We start from the raw sequence: 25400 nt of genomic DNA, 5'->3' as shown, positions 1-25400 counted from the left end.
TACATCATCTCATCTGAACCTCATCACCTCTCTGAAAGGTTAAGTAACAATAACCATCCCTGTTTGATAGGCAAGGCAACTGAGTCTGAGAAAGTACGAGATTTGTTGAAAGTCTGGGTAGGGGCAGAAAAGAATTCACCGCTTTCCCTTGTTCTTCCTCCAGCTCCTGTTTGTCAACCTGGTTCAGAGTTCCCCCGGTTCCAAGCCTGAAGGCTGACACTGACTCCAATTCTTGGAGTTTGAATTTAGGCAAAAGTAGTTGGAGACAGCTGCCAATGCTTTGACTCTACCCTGCTGCTTCGTCCCAACTCTGGGCACTGTCCAGCAGGGGCCCAAGCCCCCCCTCCCACCTCTGGCAGCCTATTAACTTCTTATTTGGGGAGTTGAGGGATCTAATAGCTCTTTGGCTTATAGACTGGGCATTCTCTGCAGGGTGCTCTTTATGGAAACCCAAAGCTTTTCAGGTGCCTCTTCCCTAGGATCAATAGGTTTTATTTCTCCCCCTAGGGTGAGGAATCAGAGCTGAGATGGTGCTAGTTTGGCAGGTGGAAAGAAAGGGAAAGGGATGTGGTTGCAGGATTGAGCAGTTCCTGGCTCCATTCCCCTACCTCTACACATATCCCAAAGGCCCACAGCAGGTCACACATCCAGGGAGAGGTGGGAGGCACCAACAGCAGAAGAGGCCTGAATAGGAGAGGTTGGAATAGGGGAGAAGGGGAAATTCTCAAGCTGACTGGGAGCAGTTGTTGCTCTTAGGGGATAGGTGGGGTGTTTCACAGCTCCCCTTGCCCTTCTGATCCTCCCCTGTGGGGAGGGGTTAGGATTAGGGACAGACATTAGAGCTTAGAAGGGGTTAGTGTTTGTCTGAAGTTAGGGTTAAGGCTAAGGTTCAACTTAGACCTAGGGACAGGAAGAGGATTAGAGTTAGAGATAGGTTTAGGGCCGTGGGTAGGATTAGAACTCCCGCTGACTCTGGCGAATGTGCACACAGAGGTATCACATTGGTGGTGTTAGTAACAAAATCCTCATTCTGGTTCTTTATGGGAATGGCTAGCTTAGTAGTCTGGTTATGGACCACATTAGGGTTTCCTTTGGTGACATCGGTTTAAGCCTAGCCTGCATTTGGATTCTAGCCTACCTTCTCCCTTCTCTCCCACCAGCATCTCTGAGCTTCTCAGTCCAGCACCAGGCTCATCACCTATTATCTGGATCCCCCTGAGCCCAAGATTGGGAGTGAGGCTCCTAATAAAGTATTTATTAGATAGATAGATATATACATATATGATACCTAATAGTGTGTATATATATATATATACACATACACACGTACATACACACACACACACACACACATATATGTGTATATATATATTTTTTTTTTGTAGAGGTGGGGTCTGCTTGTGTGGCCCAGGCTGGTCTCAAACTCCTGGGCTGAATCGATTTACCCTCCTCAGTCTCCCAAAGTGTTGGGATTACAGGCATGAGCCACTGCCCCAGGCCAGTATTTACTTTTCTGGTGGTGGAAGGACTTCACCCCTGTCCAATGCCCTGACCACAGCTGAAGAAGCCAAGCTTCAGGGACCAATAGCTCCACATCAGGGGCAGCAGCACGCTGCTTTAGTTTCTCTTCCTACTTTTTGGAAGATGGTCACAGTTATCATTCAATAGTAGCTATTTTCTCAACAGCTGTTCCAGGCAGGAAAAGCAGGCACTGAGGTTGTTTAACCCCCATTCACCGAGTATATGCACCTGTCCATATCACACAGCCAGTTGCTGTTCCACGAGGAAGAAGAACCCTGCAGGGTTGTTTGGCTACCGACCAGGTTCCTCTCTCAGGAGAGCTGGATTCCCAGTGGCCTCGTTAGGGTCATCCAAGGGTCAGAATCTCAGGGTCCTCTGGCAAGGTTAGGAAACCAGTCCCCCAACAGCATATTCTATTTGTTTGAGAGAGGTAAGCTTCCAAGCCTGGGAGTGGTAAAAGGAGAGGACAGGGGACACCACAAACAAGGTTGTGTTCTGGATTCAAGGAAAAGCCACCAAGTCATCGATAAAAATAGAGATTTTATTCTGCAGAGGAAGATGCTACACTGGTGGGGGCGAGGAGCCGCTAATAGCTACAGTGGAAGGAAATACTGATTCCAGGAGGCAAACGCATCTTTGAGAAACGGAGGAGAGAAGAGGGACCAGAAAAGGCTGCAGGGAGAAAGGAGAGAAGAGTGGAGAGGGATTGGGTTGGGTTGGAGATGGTCTTTGCAAACCAGGCTGGGACCCAGCACAATAAATAGTTTTATTTACAACATCCAAACTCGTGGCTCTGTATCCACGTTTCAGTGCAAATTATTTACACACTGATGAGGAGGCAGGACAGGAAGGGGTAGGAGGTGGCCCAGGGAGGCATGGCTCACAGCTGTTCAATGGCTCCAAGACAGAGACTGGGAGAATGGGGGCATTTCTGCTGGTTCCCCCAACCTCATTTCCACATCATCACAGCTGCCCTTTTGCCCTGTAACCTCCTGCTTCAGCTACAGGTGGGGAGGAGAAAGGCCCTGATGCCCAGGTGTGGGTTCAGGGTCTGCACTCATGGCAGGAGAACAGGAAGGGACCTAGGAGGACCCGGAGAAAACGCAGGACAAAGGGAAAGAAGAGAGGCAGAGAGGTCGCTGGCGCGATGGAGCAGGCAGAATGACACCGTCAGGAGCCGACCCCACGGCGGAGGGGACCCATCCTTCTCTCACCTCCTGGCCAAGCAGGGGGCAGTGCAACAAGGGGTCTCCCGCGGAGAGGGAGGGAGGTAGGTCCGGGGCAGGTCCATCAGGATGGCAAGAGGGTTCATGCCGCCCCAGGCAAGTGGTTTGAGGAGTCCCCAGGTAGGAGGAAGTGGGAGAGATGGGTACATATGAACCGCAGGGAGTGTGACTGGAGGTACTCGGGTGGGCGAATAACCGGGTCTTGAGTGCTAGCGAGTCTGTTTGGGGGAGGGCTCGAGGAGAGCGTTCCTGGGGGCGAGTCCGCGCAGAGCCTCACAGACACTCGTGCAGTACGCGCGTGTGCGTGCAGTTGCGGCAGCTGACGTGGCAGCACCAGTGGAAGGTGCAGTTGCAGCGCTCGGTGACGCGCTGCGTGCGCGTGCGGTGGCCCCTGCCGCAGCAGAGCAGCTCGCAGCCGTCCAGCGCGGGCGACGAGCTGTTACAGGCGCGCCCTGCCGTGCCCGCTGTACCCAGGCGTCCGCTGTACGTGCAGAAGTTGGGCGATTTCTCGAAGTAGACGAGGTCGTGGGGGGAGGGCGGTTTGTGGGCCGGGTCTTCCGGCTCCAGGCGCAGCAGCTCCGCCCGCGAAGCGCGGTTGCTGCCGCGGTTGCCGTAGAGGACGCGCGAGGCGCCGTCGAAGCGGTCGCGCAGCACATCGCCCACGGCGCGCAGCGTGGGCAGCCGCATCCAGCACGTGCGCACCGTGCACGAGCCGGACATCCCGTGGCACTTGCACTCCTGGCGCATCTCGGAGAATACGGTCTGCGGGGATAGGGGAAGAAAGAGTGTCCCAGGGCACCGGGCCAGAGTCACCCTCCCAGACACTGCCCTCTCCCGGACGCCACGGGGGCCGGACCTCAGCAAAGGCCCAGGCCTAGCTGAGCCCAGGGGAAGGGAGGCGCGAAATGTTCCGCTGAGATTTGGAAACCCTGCCCAGCCCTGCTCCGCCGCGGCGAGTCAGTCTCGGCCTCTCAGGCTTATTTTTCGAATCTGTACGGCGAAGAGACTGTGCTTGATTTGCAACCTCTTCTACCTGTCCGCGGGCCAGGCATACCTTTGCCCTCAGCCACTGTCTCCTCTATTCTCCGTCTTCGTTCCAAGCCTCCGGCTCTCCCAGGACGCCCTCTCCTGGTGCCCCTTGCCTTATCTCACCGACCGTCACTTCCCCAGCCCGAGGTTGGCCCCTGCTGCTCCGCTTAGGGTGCAGAGCCTCTCAAAGCTCACCGTACGGCCTGCCTCGTTGTTGTGAAGGTTCATGAGGAAGCGCAGGTCCCGCCCCTTCTCCCCGGAGTCCACGAACTCCCGGCCGAAGAGGCGGCCGAAGTCAATGTTGTCGCTGCAGCCCCCCCAGTGCCAGTCGGGGCCCCCGGGGCCGCGCCGCCGGTAGTCACACGTGCAGGATTCGATGGAACCCTCTGAGCAGGAGCGCGCCACCGAATGGGTGACCCCGGCGGAGGTGATAGCGAAGATAAACGCCGTTTCTCGACAGCCTGTGGGAGAAGGGAGCGGGGATCAGCGAGGGGGTACGCGGGGCGCGGCCAGCACCCTCATGAAGGGCTTGGGACCGGAATCCCACCCCCGACTCCGCACTTAGAGTCCTGAGAGCCAGGGCCGACAGTGCTGGAAAGCTGGTCTCTAGGGCTAGTAGAGAAAGCAGGTGCGTGGGCACGCAGCCACGTCCACGGGCGTAATCACACCTTACTGGGAGGTTCCAGGGCGCATTTTGGCTCGATAGCGGAAGTGGAGCAGCCCCAGAGGGACAAACCGAAGAGAGGGGAGCGGAAGAACCATACATCCCCAAGACTTCTTCGCAGCCCAAAACTTTCAGCCCATTCTGGCGATGCAAGCCTTGCTGGGCGAGAGGCCAGACACACGCCTGCAGAGAGCAGCTTCCCAGGAGCTTTTGAGAGAGGCTGGCGGAAAGCGGCGGTCAGCCGGCGTCCGCGACCCGAAACTTTCTTTATCTGGGGCAGTAGCTCAGAAAAGTTAAGCTTCGTTTCCAGGGTGCACGGCTGGAAAACGCCTGGTAGAAGTCTGGCCCTGAGCTGGCGCTGGGCACGAGGCACTTGGCAAGGTTGATTGTGTGACCCTCCAGGCGCCTTGGACACCTTCTCTGAACTCGCCCGCCCGTGCCCTGGGGGTGACCCCGCGTTTCCCCTGCTCCCGGAAGCGTCGCCTTCCTGGGCACCCACCTCGGTTGACGATCTTGCCGAAGAGGTGGGGCCCTGGAGCAGTGGGACAGTTCCAGCGGCGATTCCGGAACTGCCACTTGCACTCGCGCACGGCACTCTGCAGCCCCCCACTCACGCTGTGCAGGATCCCCGGATTTTGGCGTATCAGACGCCGCTGTTTGCGGCTCAACAGCTGCAGACTGGGCTCAAGTACCAGTTGCAGACTCTTGGAGTCCGTCAGCAGGTTCGTGGAGGAGGCTACGTTCACAATACCCCTGGTGGGACGTATGATAGCTCAGGCTCAGGAAGGGGATCCGCACCCTAACCATAAAAACTGTGCCACCCGGTCCTCTTCCTGGGGGTATGTGGCTGGAGAGAGTGGCGGGAGATTAATAATACGCTAATGACCCCGCTCTCCTAGGCTCACTAATTTGAAAGAACTGGGCGTCCAGACTTGTGTGTGCCCAGTAGTCCCAGGGCTGCTCGCCTGAGCCCTAGGTCCGGAGACTGGACAGAGGAGGTACCCGGAGACCGAGTGTCTACCTTGGATCTCCGAGCCTCTTCCGGTCAGCCTGAGCGAGATATCATGGCCTGCAGTTCTTGCCCACCCAAGGCGTGAAATGCTTAGGAGTCCCACCCTCTTCTCCCCTCCTTTCTAGGCGAGCTCCTGGCCCTTCACTTCCCGAGGTGGGGAAACCTGTGGTGAGGCCACCGCCGTGAGGCTGGAGTTGGCGCTCAAAGGGGAAGGACGGTGCTAGATGAGAGTGGGCTCCCTGCCTGGGGTATCTTGGGCCTCCGCGGGCGGATCATTCGCCCCACTTGTACAGAGCTGGAGTCTGGGGCAGCTCCATGCCAGATCGCCCTTCGGTGTCGCAGAGGGAAGTCAGAGCGGGGAGGGAGCCTGTCGGCAGACGGATCCCAGAGCGTGGGAGCTGGGTAGGGTTGGCCCCTGGCTCTGTGCCGCGGGACAAGTGGCGACCCCGCACCAGCTCACTTACCACCATCGGCCACTGCTGTTGGCAGCCAGGGCTGCGGGCAGAGCGGCCAGCGCTAGCAGCAGCGTAGCAGAAACCCAGCCAGGCAACTGCGCCCAGAGCCCCATGGCCTGCCTGGCTTTGCCCGCTCTGTGCTGCAGTTGCGGCGACTTTGGCTGTTGCCCGCGACGGTGGGACGGGACGCGGCGGTGGCGGCAGTGGCGAGAGTTCGCAGTCTGGCTTTAACAACGCTGGGGGCGGGCGGCGGACAGCATGGCTCGCGGTCCCGGCTGGTGGGCTGAGGCGGCCACGGCGGGCGGCACCGCCTCTTATAGTTGCGGCGCTGGCTGAAGTGACGGGAGGAGGCTGCCCCTCCGGGTCGCACTGTGGCACCAGGGCGCACCGGTTAGGGGCGCAGACAATGGGCAGCGAGCGGGGCTGTGGTTCCCGCCCGTCTGAGCCGAGAGCTGACGGGTTGGCCGTCGGGGCTCACCCCCGCCCCCTGCCCAGTGGCCCCCGCCTCCTGGCCTGCACTGGCCGCGGACCCCTCCCCTTGGGACACCCTCCCACGCGCGCCCGCCTCACTCAGCTGAACGTCCGGAGCCCGTCGAGGACTAGCATCCGCCAGGGGGCGCGGCGAGAGTGTGCTGCGGGGAGAGCCCGCCAGGGGCCCAGCCCGCCTCGACGTCACCTCGGGCCCCTCCGACGTCCCCTCTCTCCCCCATCCTGAGTGTCGGAAGGAAAGCTGTGGTTCTGGGCAGCGACTCCGGGGAGATGCTTAACCGCCCAGGAACCCCCGATGGCTGGACAGAGAAGGAAAAAGGGGAGACGGGGGCGTGAGTGCGGCTGTGGTCAGGGAAATCCCGGGGATGAGTTGTGGGGATGAACTAACCAAAAGGAGCCTAGCGGTGGAGAGAAACCTAAAGCAACAGGCAGTTTGCTCATGTGGGCCAGAAGAAGCGCACAAGTGGCTGTGTGTGTGTGTGTGTGTGTGTGTGTGTGTGTGTGAAGTGGGACAACGTGAATATGGGTGAGAGTGAGAATGTGCTGTGTTCTGAGGGTGCATCCTCCTGTGTGTTGGTACGTGCAGAAACTCCTTGTTCTGACGAAGGATGTTAGGAAACTTTCCAAAGAATTTTGGAATTTAGCTCAAGTCAGAAAGGGTCATGGAGTCACCTTGTCACAGTCACCGCCTGGGGCAGTGTGTCAGGAAGGAGGTGGCGACTGTCGACAGGAGACTCAGAAGCATGATTGAGGGATGCAGAGTGTCTGGACTGTGTGTGGAGTGGGTGGATGAGCATGTGCATGGGAAGATTAAATATGTGTGTATGCGTCATTCTGTTGCCCTTTGTACCTCGTGGCATCCTATGGTGTGTCACACTGTGGTATGTGTCAACCAGTGCATGTCATTGGTGGAGAGAGCTGAGCCTACAACCAAGATGGTATTGAGGTGAACCCAGCCTGGAGTGGCTAAGTTTCTGAGGCCTAGGCTCAGAAAGGATGGGAAGTGGTGCGGATGTCCAATGTATGTATGGTGATGGAGAGGACTGGGAAGACAAGGGTTGCTGGCTGCATTGAACCTAGATTAGGAAACTTGTGCCTCCATGTGTTTGCTTCTCTTTGGATGTTTCTGCCAAGTTTCTGTCTTCCCCCAAAGCTCTAGTTCCCACCACACTGGGATACCCAGAGTGCCTGTGACCATCTCATCCATTGTACACTTTTCTCTTCTCTCCCAGGGACTCCTACTCAGCTTCAAGGCCACTTAGGCCTCCTATTGAAGAAGTGACAGGCTGGGCGCGGTGGCTCACACCTGTAATCCCCGCACTTTGGGAGGCCGGGGCAGGTGGATCACAAGGTCAGGAGATCGAGACCATCCTAGCCAACATAGTGAAATCCCATCTCTAATAAAAATACAAAAATTAGCTGGGTGTGGTGGCACACACCTGTAGTCCCAGCTACTCGGGAGGCTGAGGCAGGAGAACGGCTTGAACCTGGGAGGTGGAGATTGCAGTGAGCCGAGATCACGCCATTGCACTCCAGTCTGGGCTACAGAGCAACACTCCATCTCAAAAAAAAAAAAAAAAAAAAAAAGTGGCTGCTTTTCCCTATATGGGGAATAGGGGGCACTGCCAGCCTGGTTATCATGCCCCACCACCACACACATGGCCCCTGGAAGCAGGGAAGATCTCTTCTCTCTCCCCATTTTGCAGAATTAAAAATAGATCAGGCAGTTGTCCAAGGTCCATGTCTAATAAATGAATCAATGGTAGAGCCAGATTAAAACCCAGACCAATTTGATTCAAAGCCCATGCTCTTTCGACCTTACCAGCTGCTTGCCAGTGTGCAGCAATTACAGGCTGGGAACCCTTCTCAAAATTGATGGGTAAAAATAATTTTTAGGGCCGTCCTGCCTCCCTTTTTGAGTTCTAGCTCTCATTTTTTTTCATCTCCCTTAGGATGCCTTCTGACTGAGAAATTTCCCCAGGCCTGAACCTAAAGTCTCAAGTCCCAGAAATGACTAGGATTCCCTTCTAAGGCAGGGAAATCACTCTAAGGAATAAATGCCAGGTAAGTTTCATTAATATTCCTGGGCACTTGTGTTTTAAATGAGATGTATATTAACCCAAATGAAACCTGATGGAAGTTATTTTAGAAAGAAATGTCCTTCTTTCCCTTTTTTCTTCTCTTTTGCCCAGCGTAGTATATCTGGCCCTTCCAAGGATCCACCCCGGAGGGAAAAGGTGTAGTGGTCCAGCATCCTCCATAGATCCAAAAGCCAGTAGTCCCTGCAGAGAGCACCCAGCATAGATGGCTCAAGTAAATGGACAATGTACCATGGGGAGCCTGTCCTTTATCCCTTATGAGTTTCTTCCCACTGGGGCCTGGGTCACATCTTTTGGCCTGGTGGATTGATACAACACCGTGAGGGTCGGAGGCTGGCTGGAAAATATGGAAGCCCTGTCTTTGACCACTGTTGTCAAGCAGAGGTGGGAAGAGAGGAAAGGAGCCACTGTGCTTTGTTCCAACATTCCACCCACCAGGAGTAGGGGGGAAGAGGGTAAGGCCCCTAGATCTGGGTCACATTGTTTATGACCTGGCTCACATTTCTTTTTCTTTTCTTTTTTAAAATATGAAATGCTTCACAAATTTGCATGTCATCCTTGTGCAGGGGCCATGCTAATCTCTGTATCATTCCAATTTTAGTAATGTGCTGCCAAAACAAGCACCCAAATTTCTATTTAGATCAAATAATCATGATATCAACTGTCCCCTCTTTCTTTCCTGCATCATCCACTTATCTCTCTCCTGAAACATACACATAAGCATGCAGACATGCTGCAATAGTACCCATCTGAAAAACCCAAAAACTTCATTATACCCCACGTTACTGCCCAAGATTGCTCCATTTCAGTGCTCCATTTTACTGCAAAAATCAAAAGGGTTGATTTAATTACTAGAGCCAATTTCTTTCTTTCTTTCTTTTTTTTTTTTTTTTTTTTTGAGACGGAGTTTTGCTCTTGTTGTGCAGACTGGAGTGCAGTGGTATGATCTTGGCTCACTGTAACCTCCACCTTCCGATTTCAAGCGATTCTCCTGCCTCAGCATACCGAGTAGCTGGGATTACAGGCGCCCACCAACACTCCCAGCTAATTTTTGTATTTTTAGTAGAGGCGGGGTTTCACCATGTTGGCCAGGCTGATCTCGAACTCCTGACCTCGTGATCCACCCACCTCGGCCTCCCAAAGTGCTGGGATTACAGGCATGAGCTACTGCGCCCAGCCCAGAGCCATCTTTCCTAAAACAGAAGTCTGATTAGTTCATTTCTCTGCTCAAAATTTTCCAGTGAGTCCCCATCTCACTCAAAGTAAAGGCCAAAATCTTTACAGGGGCCTCCTTCCTAGCCCTCCAGCTTCACTGCCTACCACTCTCTTCCTTGTGAATTTCTCCCCACCAGCCCCGCTGGCCTTTTTTCTAATCCTTTGAACGAAGCATGCTCCTTTCTAAGGGTCTGTGCACCTGCTTTTCTGTCTTCTAAAATGCTCTTCCTCAGATCTCTCCATGTATTTGTTCCCTCAGTTTGTTTTCCCTCCCCCTTTATAAAATAGAATCCCACTACTAATCTCCTTTACCCTGCTTCATTTTTCTCTGTATCAATTTTGACCGTGGATGACTTTAAAGGCTTGAAGTTGAAAATCAGTAGCAAACCACCCCCCTGGAATAGGGTTAGAGGTGAGATGTTAGAGGGGGGAGGGGCTTTGCCTTGACTTTGGGATCTGGGGAGGAAGCAGGGCACCAGGGTTTAGAGTTTGTGGGCAGAGGAGCCTACCCTCCTTTGAAGCACCCGCAGGCAGCACTGCCCCCTTGGGCTGGGAAGGCACAGCCCATCCATTAGGCCTGAGTTGAGAAGGGGGCAAAATTCTGTCTAAGGTAATCCCACGGATTTGTTGGGGTGGACTGCTGAAAGTGGGGCCTTCCTGAAAGTCCAGTATACAGTCGGCCCGCAGACCCTTTGGTGCCTCCAGGTGGTGGCCTACGGTGCTGCAGCAGAAGGCGCATTAAGCGGAGGGTGGGCAGTGCAGCTGAGCTCACCGCCACGGGCGCATCCATCCCTCCTGGGCCTATAATTTGGGTTCCCCGGGTCTGGCCGCCCCTATCAGCGGCTCAGCAACAGATGAGTCACCCGGGACCCCGGGCCAAGGCAAACATGGGGGGAGGAGGAGGAGGAGGCTTCTGAGGCTTTAGCCACCGCCTCAGTTGCTCGACATCCCCCAATCTCCAGGGGCCCCCACTCTTTTCTTTGACCCCCGCCCTCCAGGGCCCCAGTGTTCTTCCCACATTGCTCTCATTACACCCTCCATCCCTAGGATGGGAAGGGCAGCCCTCCACTCTTCTCATTGAGGGGAAGGGGAACCAGCTTGCTCCTAGTCCCTCCCTGCCGTGATGAAAGCCCCCCACTTTCCCCCTCCTGTCATTGGCCCCGACCCACGTCAAGGTCTCTCTGGTTCCCGTCCCTCCCCTTTCTTGGAGCTGGCCGCGTGCTTGGGGTATTAGGCAATGGGTGTGCACCCACAGCCCTCTCCAGGCCCCGCCTGTCCCACCGCCCTCTAGCCGCCTGCGGGTCAGTGCTCAGGCCAGCCGGTCGGGCTGAGGGCACTGCGGGCCAGCTCAGGCCACCCAGTCTGCCGGCCTGTGGCCTCTTGTCCCAGAGTTGGACTTCAGTAGAGAGAAGGAGCAGGACTCTGGGTCCTTGGATTTGGGACAGTCCTGCTTGGGGAGATCTAGGGTCACCAAGAAGTTGAAACCTATTGTAGTAGTTCTGCCCCTTGCCCCTTCTTGGCACCTGGCTGTATGCCGGAGCCTGACAAGGGTAGAATCAGAAGGCAAAAAATAATCCCAAACCTAAGGGGGACCCAGAGACACATGGAGAAATACAAATGTCCATGAGGTCCCCATGGAGAAGAGAGGCTTAGGCAACCTCATTCCCCTCTTCCAAGGACCTGGCAGGAATCCCAGGCTGACTGCGAGAAAAAGGATAAGGACACTGGCGGGGATCATGAATCCAGGTGTAAGGATGAAAACTATGAGATGGGGCTTGCAGATTCTGGTGACCTCCAAAACCACACATGGTTTGGCTCTTGTCCTCTAAACGCGAAGGAGGGTCAGGAACTCTAGTGCTCCCTCTTCCCCATCCCAGAGGTAGGGAATCAGAGAAAAGCAGCCTGGTCCAGGCTGTCCAGTGTCAGGGACCATGGCACTTTCACCTCCCCAGAGTGCTCACAGCCTGGCACATAAAGGTGATCTGTAAATATCCCAACAGATGTAAGTTCGCTTGATCTCCTGTCTCAGACTGCTGTGCCCGCTATCCAACAGTGACCCCTGCAGCACGGGCAGGACCTCCAGCAGCACAGACTGGAGGCTGGCTGCCCAGCAGAGCTGCAACGCCACCACCAAGGAAGAGGTGACTGTGGTTGTGGGTATCATCCCTGTGCCTCTGCTTGCTTGGGGGCAGTCTGAGTCAATGTGCCTGGGGCGCGTGGGGCCAGCCGTGCCTTGGGCTGCGGTCTGGCAGGGGCGGGGGGCGGCTGGAAAGCCTGGGGCCCCTCTCTGGCAAAAATAGCCCGCAGTGGTTAGAGCTTCGAGGGTGAGTCAGGCGGGAGCACGGTGGCGCCTAACCCGTTCGCTGCCACTGGATCTCCCTAAGGCGGTTTGCCTTTGCCTGTGCACCCCAAGACCAGGCTCTTTCCCGGCTGCCCTTGGGCTTGGCTCAATTTTGGATCCCAAGGCCCTCCTCATCCCATAAGAAGCAAGTCTACAGCTTGGAGCAGGAATCCAGGCCACCCAAAGTGCAGACCAGGGGAATCCCGAGAAGGGTAGGATACCTCTGTTGGCAAGCATCCCTGCCAGGCAAGGAAGCATCGGGGCAGGCTGATGATCTTTGGTGCTACCTGAACCTCTGCTAGGGCCAAACTCTGAGGCCAAAGCTGACCCCTCCAAAGGGGCAGGTGCCGGGCTTGGAGGAGGGTGGGAACCAAGCTGCCCAGACGTGTGCTTCTCTTGCCCGCTCTGAGTACCCCGGGTGCACTCAGGTTGTGGGTGCCACATGTGACTGTCCCACACCGAGAAGCCCAAAGACTGTCCGGCTCCATCCTCGTCTTGTCAAAGGCGCCTTCCAGCCACCCTGATCTTGGTGGAGAAACTGACGCAAAGAGAAATGATGAAAGATGTGGCCACTTGGGTCCCATTCTGGCTCCCTAGGAAGGTTACTACACCCTCCCTGCAGCCTTGGCGACCCCAGATCAGGTGAGAGGAACTCTGGCCACCTCCTTCTTCAGTGGGGCCAAGCCTGAACCCAGGCGTCGGGGGAGAGGGTGTGTGAGAGAGAGAGAGAGAGAGAGAGACAGAGAGACAGAGAGAGAGAGAGAGTGTGTGTGTGTGTGTGTGTGTGTGCGCGCGCGGGCGCGCGCGCGCTGGGAGGAGGGGGAGGCTGCATTCGCCTGGTCAAGGCTGGGAGTGGAGGGTAGGGTGGGGAAGCCCCAGGCTCGGGGAGGGGCTGCAGCTCCGTCAGCCCGGCAGAGCCACCCTGAGCTCGGTGAGAGCAAAGCCAGAGCCCCCAGTCCTTTGCTCGCCGGCTTGCTAGCTCTCTCGATCACTCCCTCCCTTCCTCCCTCCCTTCCTCCCGGCGGCCGCGGCGGCGCTGGGGAAGCGGTGAAGAGGAGTGGCCCGGCCCTGGAAGAATGCGGCTCTGACAAGGGGACAGAACCCAACGCAGTCTCCCCACGGTTTAAGCAGCACTAGTGAAGCCCAGGCAACCCAACCGTGCCCGTCTCGGACCCCGCACCCAAACCACTGGAGGTAATTAGACCTGGGAAAGCAGGGAGGGCAGGGACGTGCACACGGGGAAGAGACAGGCACGTGTGTAGTCAGACAGACAGACACGCATCCACCCACAGAAGCACAGAGACGCATAGAGAGCCAGAGATATTGCTAGAGATAAAGACACAGAGAATAAAGGAGTGCCCCCAGATTTAGAAAGCAATGAATGTGAGACCCAAGGGGTGAGGACCAGAGGGGCGACTATGGAGGAGGGGAGCTTGTAGTTAGGCAAGGTGGGGGATAGGGAAGAGGACTCAGTCTGTGCCACGGTCCCTTTTAGGAGGGAGCCAGGCTCTCCTCCCCATCTTTCCTGCACCTGGAGCCTCTCCTCTTTCCTTGCTGCTCAGGGAGGGGGCAGTGTGAGTGGGGAACTCATTCTTAGACCTTTCTCATGGAGCCTACTTGCCCTTGATGACACCTGGAGGTGACACCCCCTTAGGTGGTGGGGAACCTCCTCCCTATCCCTCTCCCTAGCCCTGTGAGGGCGGGGAAGCTAGTCGTGGGGCCCTGGAAAAGGGAGCAGTAGGCGAGGTTGTGGAGCAAGTGTTTGTGAGTCTGTGTGTCTGAGTTTGCAAGTGAGTGTGTGTCTGTGTGCCGGGCGTTGTGTCTGATTGGGCAGGGTTCCAGGGGTGCTTGCTTGAGTCCTGAGCTGGGACAACGCCTTGACTCTTCTTCTTTAAGACCTCCAAGCTTCAGGGACTCTGGGAATCAAGGGGTGATTCTTCTTGTTTTGTTTGAGGAGGAATGAGAAGGGTCAGTAGGGTGGCACCAGTGGGTTAGGAGCCCGAAGAAGGGCATCACTTGGTTCCCTAGGCGAGCCGCCCTATTCCTGAACCCGCATCAAGTCTCCCGTCCCGCAGGTCCTGATCGATCTGCCCACCGGAGCCTCCGGGCTTCGACATGCTGGAGGAGCCCCGGCCGCGGCCTCCGCCCTCGGGCCTCGCGGGTCTCCTGTTCCTGGCCTTGTGCAGTCGGTGAGCAGTTCCCCTTGTCTCCCCGGCCATAGAAACATCGACCCGGGGTGGGGAGAGTTGGAGGGGTCTGGACCGCAGATCCCAGACTCCTTCTTGGTTCCCAGGGCTCTAAGCAATGAGATTCTGGGCCTGAAGTTGCCTGGCGAGCCGCCGCTGACGGCCAACACCGTGTGCTTGACGCTGTCCGGCCTAAGCAAGCGGCAGCTAGGCCTGTGCCTGCGCAACCCCGACGTGACGGCGTCCGCGCTTCAGGGTCTGCACATCGCGGTCCACGAGTGTCAGCACCAGCTGCGCGACCAGCGCTGGAACTGCTCCGCGCTTGAGGGCGGCGGCCGCCTGCCGCACCACAGCGCCATCCTCAAGCGCGGTGAGCCTGGCTGGGCGGGTCGGCGCTGCCGCCGAAGCTAGGGGATGGGGGGCAGGGCGAGACGCGCGGAGGCGGGAAGGGATGATTTCGCGGCTCCGGGAGGGGCCGCTCCTGGAATTCCCCGCCCCCTCCCCCGGAGCCGCTCTGAGCCAGGTCTGGCCACTCGTCTGGGCCCCAGCGCGCCTAACTTCCACCTGCGTGCTGCCGGCGAGGCAGCTGGGTCCCTGCTCTCCTACCCTAGGGCCCCCCTTTCCTGCCTCCACTCAGCTTAATCTGGGTTGCACCTGTGAACAAGAGATGCCCCCAGTCCTGGAAGCTTCAAACGCCCCCCATTCCCTCCCCCATTTTCTCTCCCCCCATCTTGGCTGGACAAGCCCAGGCTGGTGTCCCCAGTGTCTCAGCGAGGGTGGGGTGACGCCCCCAACCGTTTAAGGGTTAAATCTGCTCCCCTAATTGCTGGGGTTCCCAGGAGCCAAAGCTGGGAACAAAGACCCTGATGACTTTGAAGCTGGGGAGCCAGTCCCCTCCTCTGTGCTGTGGGGGCTCCAGGTGTTGCTCACCTGAGCAGGTGAAGAACGGCTGGAGAGGCAGAGAACAGGTCACTGCTGGCCTGGTCTGGAAGGCATGGCTGCCTCTCCCCGTTCCCTGCTGGAGTTCACTCCCTGAGGTGTAAAGACCCATGGGGGCTCAGCCCAGAGATGGGGGCAGTGCTCTGGGGACTATGGGGTTAATAGGCAGCTGCCATCTGCAGGGGAATTCCCAAGACTTGTGCAAACAGCTTCACCCCTGGAGGGTTGGAGTTGGGGGGATCAGAGGGCTGGCCCAGGAGCCCTGGATCCTGGGGTAGGAGAGGCCTGGTCTCTAAGGGGGTGCTGTCTCTCATCTTCTCAGGGCTCCGGAGAGCCCCTGCCTAAAATGAAGTGAGGGTCCCCCTCCTTCCCCACAGGGCCTGGTGTAGGGGAAGGCTTGGACACCCAAATGGTGAGCATGTTTATTTAAGTCTGGGAAAGGCTTGGCATCCTGAGCTTCTGTGACCCCCAAAACGTAACAAAGAAGCCAACCTTTTAAGAGGGCCTTAGGGAAAATCACTCCCCCACCTCTCTCCTCCTCTCTGTTTTATAGGGTAATAGCAGGTTAGGATAAACATAAAAAGGGCAGTCTTGAAGGGCAAATATAAAACTACATCCTGGGAAGCGGAAGGGCAGCTCCATAGCTCCAGTGCTTTGGGGGTGCTAGGATGGTGGAAGGTAGGTTGGTTAAAAGACTGATTAACCCTGAAGTGAATTAAAAAAAAAAACAGAACCACAAAGGCTCTGCTCCCACCTCACCCACCCAAGCTCCCTGCAGGGTTGAGGGAATTTCTAAGGCTTTCAGGTGTAGAACTCGGTTGTACACATCTTCAAAGACCTCAGGGACTCCCTCTTAGTCATCTCCCGACTCCAGGGGTCTCTCCCTCTGGGCTAGCTCTTTCATCTACACCTGAAAATCACAGACTTACAGAATGAGAATGGGCCTCAGAGATCATCTTGACCCATCGTCTCCTGCCTCCCTTTAGAAATGAAGAATCTGAGGCTCTGTGCTTTTTGTACCCTTCCTTGTCCCATGACTTTCCTCCAAATCACTCAGCTGGTGAATGGCAGGGTCAGGATTCAGTTAGGAATTTCTGGAGTTGGAGGGGGGCTGTTTATTTCTTTCTGCCTCCACACTCTCAGCTGCCTGTCAACCTTACCTCCACCATCACACCCTTCTCATCCCCAGGTTTCCGAGAAAGTGCTTTTTCCTTCTCCATGCTGGCTGCTGGGGTCATGCACGCAGTAGCCACGGCCTGCAGCCTGGGCAAGCTGGTGAGCTGTGGCTGTGGCTGGAAGGGCAGTGGTGAGCAGGATCGGCTGAGGGCCAAACTGCTGCAGCTGCAGGCACTGTCCCGAGGCAAGAGTTTCCCCCACTCTCTGCCCAGCCCTGGCCCTGGCTCAAGCCCCAGCCCTGGCCCCCAGGACACATGGGAATGGGGTGGCTGTAACCATGACATGGACTTTGGAGAGAAGTTCTCTCGGGATTTCTTGGATTCCAGGGAAGCTCCCCGGGACATCCAGGCACGAATGCGAATCCACAACAACAGGGTGGGGCGCCAGGTATGTGTGTACATCTTGTCCTGGGTCTCCCCAGCTTTTGAGGCCTGGTTAGAGTTTGAGAGGCACAGGGAAATGATAGGATAAAGTGTGATAAGTGACTGACACTCACCATCAGCAAGTCACCCAGCCTCAGTTTTGTATCTGTAAAGAACCTAATGATACTTATCTTACAATGTTATTAAGACTGAGCTAGCAGGCCAGTGTGGTGGCTCACGCCTATCATTTCAGCACTTTTGGAGGCTGAGGGGGGAGGATTGCTTGAGGCCAGGAGTTCAAGAACAGCCTGAGCAACGTTGTGAGACCCCATCTCTATATTTAAAAAAATTATATATATAAAAACAGACTGGGCTGGGCGCGGTGGCTCATGCCTGTAATCCCAGCACTTTGGGAGGCTGAGGCAGGCAGATCACCTGAGGTCAACAGTTCGAGACCACCTTGGCCAAGGTGGAGAAACCCTATCTCTATTAAAAGTACAAAAATTAGGCCGGGTGCAGTGGCTCACACCTGTAATCCCAGCACTTTGGGAGGCCGAGGCAGGTGGATCAAGAGGTCAGGAGATTGAGACCATCCTGGCTAACATGGGAAACCCCGTCTCTATTAAAAATACAAAAAATTAGCCAGGCATGGTGGCATGTGCCTGTAGTCCCAGCTACTGGGGAGACTGAGGCAGGAGAATTGCTTGAACCTGGGAGGCAGAGGTTGCAGTAAGCCTAGATCATGCCACTGCACTCCAGCCTGGGCGACAGAGCGAGACTCCCTCTCAAAAAAAAAAAAAAAAAAAAAAAGACAAAAATTAGCCAAGCGTGGTGGCATGCGCCTGTAATCCCAGCTACTCAGGAGGCTGAGGCAGGAGAATCACTTGAACCTGGGAGGCGGAGGTTGCAGTGAGCCGAGATGGCGCCACTGCACTCCAGCCTGGGCGACAAGAGCAGGGCTCCGTCTCAAAAAACAAAAACAAACAAAAAAACAGACTGAACTAGCAAATAGTATACCCAGCATAGTGCCTCATCGTTGGCTGACTGCATAGTAGCTCTTATTACAGCTACCTTCCCTACAGAATTTAGGCGTGCTGTGGGCCAGACTCCCAATTTTATAAGTGCTTACAATGGAAAGAGCACTGGATTGGGAGTCAGGACAACTAGAGTTGAGTCTTGGCTCTATTACCAGCTGTTGATGGAAGATGGACAAATCACACTGCTCTGTCTTCAATTCTGCCATCACAAAATGAGGAAGTTGGCTATTAGCTAACTGCAATGTCCTTTCTGTTCTGATATGCCATGTTATTCTTGCCTCCATTTGTCCCTCCCTGTGTTCTCTGTTCCCTTCCCTCTCCTGTGCCTCTGTATTCTGTCTATTTGCTGCCCTCCGCTTCACCTCTTCTCCCCCTGATGCTCTAGGTGGTAACTGAAAACCTGAAGCGGAAATGCAAGTGTCATGGCACGTCAGGCAGCTGCCAGTTCAAGACATGCTGGAGGGCGGCCCCAGAGTTCCGGGCAGTGGGGGCGGCGTTGAGGGAGCGGCTGGGCCGGGCCATCTTCATTGATACCCACAACCGCAATTCTGGAGCCTTCCAGCCCCGTCTGCGTCCCCGTCGCCTCTCAGGAGAGCTGGTCTACTTTGAGAAGTCTCCTGACTTCTGTGAGCGAGACCCCACTATGGGCTCCCCAGGGACAAGGGGCCGGGCCTGCAACAAGACCAGCCTCCTGCTGGATGGCTGTGGCAGCCTGTGCTGTGGCCGTGGGCACAATGTGCTCCGGCAGACACGAGTTGAGCGCTGCCATTGCCGCTTCCACTGGTGCTGCTATGTGCTGTGTGATGAGTGCAAGGTTACAGAGTGGGTGAATGTGTGTAAGTGAAGGTCAGCCTCACCTTGGGGCTGGGGAAGAGGACTGTGTGAGAGGGGCGCCTTTTCAGCCCTTTGCTCTGATTTCCTTCCAAGGTCACTCTTGGTCCCTGGAAGCTTAAAGTATCTACCTGGAAACAGCTTTAGGGGTGGTGGGGGTCAGGTGGACTCTGGGATGTGTAGCCTTCTCCCCAACAATTGGAGGGTCTTGAGGGGAAGCTGCCACCCCTCTTCTGCTCCTTAGACACCTGAATGGACTAAGATGAAATGCACTGTATTGCTCCTCCCACTTCTCAACTCCAGAGCCCCTTTAACCCTGATTCATGCTCCTTTTGGCTGGGGAGTCCCTATAGTTTCACCACTCCCCTCCCTTGAGGGATAACCCCAGGCACTGTTTGGAGTCATAAGATCTGTATCTAGAAAGAGATCACCCACTCCTATGTACTATCCCCAAACTCCTCTACTGCAGCCTGGGCTCCCTCTTGTGGGATAATGGGAGACAGTGGTAGAGAGGTTTTTCTTGGGAAAGGGACAGAGTGCTGAGGGGCACTCTCCCCTGAATCCTCAGAGAGTTGTCTGTCCAGGCCCTTAGGGAAGTTGTCTCCTTCCATTCAGATGTTAATGGGGACCCTCCAAAGGAAGGGGTTTTCCCATGACTCTTGGAGCCTCTTTTTCCTTCTTCAGCAGGAAGGGTGGGAATGGATAATTTATCGTACTGAGACTTGTTCTTGGTTCTTGTTTGAAACTAAAATAAATTAAGTTACTGGACTGGTGGATGCAGATGGTGATGTATGTACCCACACTTGGGATCCCAGTCCATAGCTTCTTTTCTAGGTGAATTCTCCTACCTTCCTACACTCAATGACTTTATGTATATCCTGCTGAGTTCCGCAAAGGATTTGAAATTAATCTCAGTGACTTTGTTGGCAACTTTTCCTTTGAAAAACCAGGAAGGACTCCTAGGTGGAAAGGGCTAGAGTGCCAGATGTAGGCCCTATTGACTCTCTATGTGCCTCAACTCCAGATTTCACCTTGATCACTAGCCTTAGAACAAGGGCTGGCAATTTTTTTTTTTGTTTTTTTTTTTTTCTGTAAAGGGCTAGATAGTAAATACATTACACTTGTGGTCTGTGTGCCAACTATTAAACTCTGCCACAATTACTCAACTCTGCTGTTATAGATCAACAGCAGCCATAGACCACACATAAACGAATGAGCGTGGCCGTGTCCAGTAAAACTTCATTCACAGAAATGGGCTGCAAGACCAAATTTGGTCCCCTAGCTGCAGTTTGTTGACCCTCGTTCTAGACCACGAGGTTGCCTTTGTTCTGGAGTTTTTCAGTCCTAAATGTATCTCAACACTGAACTTGGACCCAAAAGAACAGGTACTTTTTTCTCTGGTTCCAAAGGAGTGAACTTGGGATGTAGATGCAAGACTGATGGGAAATGTATAAAAGAGATTCATATGCTTGAAATGGAAGTTTTTCCCTCTGGAAACCAGCAAAACCAGCATGTTCTCTCATGGAATTATTTGCATGTTTTTTGTCCTTATTTATTTGATTGAGACAGGGTCTCACTTTGTCACCCAGGCTGGAGTGCAATGGTGAGATCTTGGCTCATTGCAACCTCCTCCTCCTGGGTTCAAGCAATCCTTGTGCCTTAGTCTCCCGAGTAGCTGGGATTACAGGTATGCATTACCATACCTGGCTAAGTTTTGTATTTTTAGTAGAGATGGGTTTTCGCCATGTTGGTTGGCTAGGCTGGTCTCGAACTCCTTGCCTCAAGTGATCCACACGCCTTGGTCTCCCAAAGTGCTGGGATTACAGGCGTGAGCCACTGTGCCCAGCCTATTTATTATTATTATTTTTGAGACAGGATCTCGCTCTGTTGCCTTGGCTGGAGTGCAGTGACGTGATCTTGGCTCACTGCAAACTCCACTTCTTGGGCTCAAGTCTGGGCCCAAGAGTAGCTGGGACTATAGACACATGCCACCACACCTGGCTAATTTTTTTTTGTGTGTGTATTTTTTTGTAGAGATAGGGTTTCACCATGTTGCCCGGGCTAGTCTTGAACTCCTGACCTTAAGCGATATGCCTGTCTTAGCCTCCCATGACCTTCCTCATTTAGAGCTCTTTTGTATGTCATCTTAGTAAAATAATTCCTTTATCTTTTAAGAGATAACGTCAACTAAACAGAACAGGATTTATTTTTATTTATTTATTTATTTTTGAGATGGAGTTTCACTCTTGTTGCCCAGGCTGGAGTGCAATGGCGTGATCTTGGCTCACTGCAACCTCCACCTCTCTGATTCAAGCAATTCTCCTGCCTCAGCCTCCCAAGTAGCTGGGACTACAGGTGTGTGCCACCACGCCTGGCTAATTTTTGTGTTTTTAGTAGAGATGGGGTTTCACCATGCTGGCCAGGCTGGTCTCAAACTCCTGACCTCAGGTGATCCACCTGCCTCAGTCTCCCAAAGTTCTAGGATTACAGGCATGAGCCACTGTGCCTGGCCCTAGCCCAATATCTTTGAAAATAAACTGTTATTGGGCTGGGCGCGGTGGCTCACGCTTGAAATCCCAGCACTTTGGGAGGCCGAGATGGGCAGATCACGAGGTGAGGAGATCAAGACCATCCTGGTTAACACGGTGAAACCCCATCTCTACTAAATATACAAAAAAAAAAAAATTAGCCGGGCTTGGTAGCGGGCGCCTGTGGTCCCAGCTACTTGGGAGCCTGAGGCAGGAGAATGGCGTGAACCCGGCAGGCAGAGCTTGTAGTGAGCCAAGGTCGTGCCACTGCACTCCAGCCTGGGTGACAGAGAGACTCTGTCTCAATAAGTAAATAAATACATACATACATAAACTGTTTTCTTCCTTTCTTTTTCTTTTCTTTTCTCCTTTCCTTTCTTTCTTCTTTCTTTCTTTCTTTCCTTCTTTCTTTCTTTCTTTTTTTTTTTATACAGTGTCTTGCTCTGTCTTCCAGGCTGAGTGCAATGGCTCAATCTTGGCTCACTGCAACTTCTGCCTCCCAGGTTCAGGCGATTCTCCTGCCTCAGCCTCCCAAGTAGCTGGGATTACAGGTGCTGGCCACCACACCCAGCTAATTTTTGTATTTTTTAGTAGAGATAGGGTTTCGCCATGTTGGCCAGGCTGGTCTCGAACTCCTGACCTCAGGTGATCCATCCGCCTTGGCCTCCCAAAGTGCTGGGATTACAGGCGTCAGCCACCAAGCCCGGCCTAAGCTGTTATCTTTCTAAGATTCAATGCAGAAAAGGAATATGCATCACACATTTAGAACTTCATGAAGACTGCACACTTATGCAGCTGCCAGATGCTGACTCTAACAGGTTATTTCTTTGGCCAGAGAATGTAGAAATAGTTCTCTCCACTTCTCTAGACAATAGACACTTCTGCTACCCTCAAAATCAGATGAAATGAGAGTAGTACCAAGGTAGCGAGGACATTTTGAGGAGTATTAGGTTAGGGCAGTACTTTTTTTTTTTTTTTTTTGAGACAGGGTCTTAGGGTAATCTCTCTGTCACCCAGGCTGGAGTGCAGTAGCGTGATCTCGGCTTACTGCAACCTCCACCTCCTGGGCTCAACCGATCCTCCTGCCTCAACCTCCTGAGTAGCTGGGAATACAGGTGTGCACCACCAGGCCCGGATAATTTTTGTATTTTTAGTAGAGATGGGGTTTCGCTATGTCGTTCAGGCTGGTCTCAAACTCCTGGACTCAAGCTATCCGTCCTCCTCTGCCTCCTAAAGTGCTAGGATTACAGGCGTGAGCCACTGTGCCTGGCCATAGGACAGTTTTGTTTGTTTGTTTTTTGTCTTATTTTTAAGAGAGAGTCTTGCTATGCTGCCCAGGCTGGTCTCAAGCTCTTGGACCCAAGCAATTCTCTTGCCTTGGTCTCCCAAAGTATTGGGATTACAGGTGTGAGCCACTGTGTTCAGCCAGTACTTTTTTTTTTTTTTTTTTTTAAATTTAGAGTCAATGTCTTGCTCTGTCACTCAGGCTGGAGTGCAGTGGCAAGATCACTGCAGCCCTGAACTCCTTGACTCAAGTGATCTTCCAGCCTCAGCCTCTCAGAGTGTTGGGATTTACAGGTTTGAGTCACCACACTGGGCTCTAGGGCAGAACTTTATGGCCAAATTTTATGTCCTGGATTTCCACTTGAGCATTGAGAATTCTGGGTTTGGAAATTTGATGGAGACAGGAGAAATCCCATCCTTACTTCAGGCACTTACTGAACCTAGTGTGTGTGGAAGGAAGAGGGGATGCATTTAGAATGGGCATAGGATATAAGAGAATAATGATAAAGAATATTTATAATCAGAATTTCTCACACTCAGGACGAGAAAGGAGAATCTCTAACAGAGTCACAGCATGATTATTTCAGCTTTTTCCTGTTTCCTTCCTCTGTACTTTGGGTCTGTCTTTCCTTTCTAGCGTTCCCTCTTCTTTCATCAGACACACTCTGTGGCAAACTTAAGCCCCAAACCACAACCTTGACAAATTCCAAATGGATTTTGTCAGCAAGGCCAACACACCCCTTCGCCACTCCCTATCCCTGCTCCTAGCACATGCGCTGGGGTCAGTAACAGGGTTGGAGTATGCAACCCACAGAGCTGGTGGCTACAATTTCAGCTTTTACTAGGCTCCAATGGCAGCCAGAGGGAGGGAGAAAGGCTGATGAACTGTAAGGCGGGCCTCTTGTCCCTCTTCAGCTCCAGATGAGTTCTACTCCTGCTGGCCTTTACCAAGTGGCTGGGAAGTTAGGGAGGGGCAGTGGCCAGCTAATTGCCAGCTGGGCAGCACTCCTCCTATCTCTGCTCCTTTTGCTCCATGGGCAGCCCACTCTGATGGTGCAACAGACGTTTTCTTCTTCAGACTCCAGACAGGTAAAGGACAGAAGCACCGGGAGATTCTCTAGTCCCATTAATCAGTCCTGACTAACATACCATGGTACCTGCTGCTTACTACATTAGACTGTCACCATTTCCATTCTTCTATTGCACTGGGGATACAACCTTGAGAAGATCTGAAGCACTGGGCAGGAATATCAACAGGTTCCACCTCCTTGTCCGAGTTCCACAAGGCATGTGCACGTGGTAAGGGCACTAGGGAGGTTTTATAAATCATAGTTTTGGTGGACAGCGTGGTGGGATAACCTGGTGGAGTGTTACTAGAAATTTCTAGAGAAAGAAATGAAAGAGTAATCACATGGAAATATCAAAAAACCCACTCTAGGAGTAATAATACTGGAGGAAGATCCTTCTGTAGTTCATAAGCATAATGACTGGGTGTTTACACACATGTGAGATGTGCCACCCTCAAACCTTGTTACATTGGCACACTATCCATTTGACATGAACAACAACAACAAAATATGGAGGTGTCTTTTGCCCTTAAAAACACAGAGCTGGGCTAGGCGCGGTGGCTCATGCCTGTAATCCCAACACTTTGGGAGGCCTAGATGGGAGGACTGCTTGAGCTTACGGGTTTGGCCTGGGCAACATGGCAAAACCCTGTCTCTACAAATAGCATAAAAATTGGCTGGGTGACTGGGCATGGTGGCTCATGCCTGTAATCCCAGCACTTTGGGAGGCCGAGGCAGGTGGATCACCTGAGGTCAGGAGTTCAAGACCAGCCTGACCAACATAGTCAAACCCTGTCTCTACTAAAAATATAAAAATTAGCCGGGCGTGGTGGCACATGCCTATAATCCCAGCTACTTGGGAGGCTAAGACAGGAGAGTCACCTGAACGCAGGAGGCAGAGGTTGCAGCGAGCGGAGTTTGTGCCATTGCACTCCAGCCTGGGCAACAAGAGCGAAACTGTCTCAAAAAAAAAAAAAAAATTAGCCAGGCATGGTGGCGTGCACCTGTAGTCTCAGCTACTTGGGAGGCTGAGGTGGTAAGGATCACTTGAACTCAGGAGGTTGAGGCTGCAGTGAGCCGACTGCGCCACTGCACTCCAGCCTCAGCAACACAACAAGACCCAGTTTCTTTTTTTTTCTTTTTTTTTTTTTGAGACGGAGTCTCGCTCTATCACCCCGGCTGGAGTGCAGTGGCGCGATCTTGGCTCACTGCAAGCTCCACCTCCTGGGTTCACGCCATTCTCCTGACTCAGCCTCCGGAGTAGCTGGGACTATAGGCGCCTGCCACCACACCTGCCTAGTTTTTTTTATTTTTAGTAGAGACGGGGTTTCACCGTGTTAGCCAGGATGGTCTTGATCTCCTGACCTCGTGACTCGTGATCCGCCTGCCTCGGCCTCCCAAAGTGCTAGGATTACAGGCTTGAGCCACTGCGCCCGGCCAAGACCCAGTTTCAAAAACAGAAAAAAAAAAGCAACAAACAAACAAAACCACCAACAGAAACACACCTGACAGAACTACCCAGCACAGTGGCACACGTCTATAATCCCAGCTATTCAGGAAGCTGAGACAGGAGGATCACTTGAACCCAGGAATTCAAGACTGAAGTGTGCTATGATCACTCCTGTGAATAGCCACTGCACTCCAGCCTGGGCAACATAGTGAGACCCCGTATCTTAAAAAAACACAGAGACGTGGCTCACGCCTGTAATCCCAGCACTTTGGGAGGCTGAGGCGGGCGGATCACGAGGTCAGGAGATTGAGACCATCCTGGCTAACACAGTGAAACCCTGTCTCTACTAAAAATACAAAAAATTGGCTGGGCATGGTGGCACACGCCTGTAGTCCCAGCTAGTCGGGAGGCTGAGGCAGGAGAATCGCTTGAACCTGGGAGGCGGAGGTTGCAGTGAGCTGGGATTGCACCACTGCACTCCAGCCTGGG

At 53.8% G+C, this 25400-nt stretch overlaps 2 protein-coding genes and 2 non-coding genes across 8 annotated transcripts; 2 read left to right on the top strand and 2 right to left on the bottom strand.

The window, feature by feature from the left end:
- Nucleotides 1–1787: 1787 nt before the first annotated feature.
- WNT1 (Wnt family member 1) lies at nt 1788–6647 on the bottom strand. The gene is made up of 4 exons (XM_002823172.4): nt 5917–6647; nt 4940–5193; nt 3972–4237; nt 1788–3509 (listed from the first exon to the last, which is right to left on the bottom strand). Exons 1-4 carry the CDS (start codon nt 6018–6020, stop codon nt 3021–3023), a joined length of 1113 nt encoding a protein of 370 aa, XP_002823218.1. The 5' UTR covers nt 6021–6647; the 3' UTR covers nt 1788–3020.
- WNT10B (Wnt family member 10B) lies at nt 3387–24172 on the top strand. 5 transcript variants are annotated; one of them, XM_054527200.2, is made up of 9 exons: nt 3387–5162; nt 7629–7747; nt 8349–8460; nt 11711–11851; nt 12480–13245; nt 14127–14240; nt 14345–14607; nt 16366–16739; nt 18137–24172. In XM_054527200.2, the coding sequence occupies exons 6-9, from the start codon at nt 14167–14169 to the stop codon at nt 18593–18595; spliced, it is 1170 nt and encodes a 389-aa protein (XP_054383175.1). In that variant the 5' UTR covers nt 3387–5162; nt 7629–7747; nt 8349–8460; nt 11711–11851; nt 12480–13245; nt 14127–14166; the 3' UTR covers nt 18596–24172. The 5 variants fall into 5 exon arrangements, with proteins under 5 accessions (XP_054383175.1, XP_054383177.1, XP_054383174.1 ...); XM_054527202.2 differs by having other exon boundaries at nt 11711–11863; XM_054527199.2 differs by having other exon boundaries at nt 11711–13245.
- LOC112135884 (U6 spliceosomal RNA) lies at nt 9017–9118 on the bottom strand. Its single transcript, XR_002917118.1, has one exon. It is a non-coding gene; the product is annotated as a U6 spliceosomal RNA (small nuclear RNA).
- Nucleotides 23854–23952, top strand: LOC112136006 (small nucleolar RNA U13). The gene has a single exon (XR_002917218.1). It is a non-coding gene; the product is annotated as a small nucleolar RNA U13 (small nucleolar RNA).
- Nucleotides 24173–25400: the final 1228 nt, after the last annotated feature.

This window comes from Pongo abelii, chromosome 10, assembly GCF_028885655.2.
Source record: "Pongo abelii isolate AG06213 chromosome 10, NHGRI_mPonAbe1-v2.0_pri, whole genome shotgun sequence".
Taxonomy (NCBI): Eukaryota; Metazoa; Chordata; class Mammalia; order Primates; family Hominidae; genus Pongo; species Pongo abelii.
This window is presented reverse-complemented; position numbering and strand designations above follow the sequence as displayed.

Coding starts and splice junctions, on each gene's coding strand:
- WNT1 (XM_002823172.4), bottom strand. CDS start 6,020: ATGGGGCTCTGGGCGCAGTTGCCTGGCTGGGTTTCTGCTACGCTGCTG. Junction 5,194..5,916: donor AACAGCAGTGGCCGATGGTG/GTAAGTGAGCTG, acceptor ACGTCCCACCAG/GGGTATTGTGAACGTAGCCT. Junction 3,510..3,971: donor ACAACGAGGCAGGCCGTACG/GTGAGCTTTGAG, acceptor CTATCCCCGCAG/ACCGTATTCTCCGAGATGCG.
- WNT10B (XM_002823171.6), top strand. CDS start 14,167: ATGCTGGAGGAGCCCCGGCCGCGGCCTCCGCCCTCGGGCCTCGCGGGT. Junction 14,241..14,344: donor TTCCTGGCCTTGTGCAGTCG/GTGAGCAGTTCC, acceptor CTTGGTTCCCAG/GGCTCTAAGCAATGAGATTC. Junction 14,608..16,365: donor CAGCGCCATCCTCAAGCGCG/GTGAGCCTGGCT, acceptor TCTCATCCCCAG/GTTTCCGAGAAAGTGCTTTT.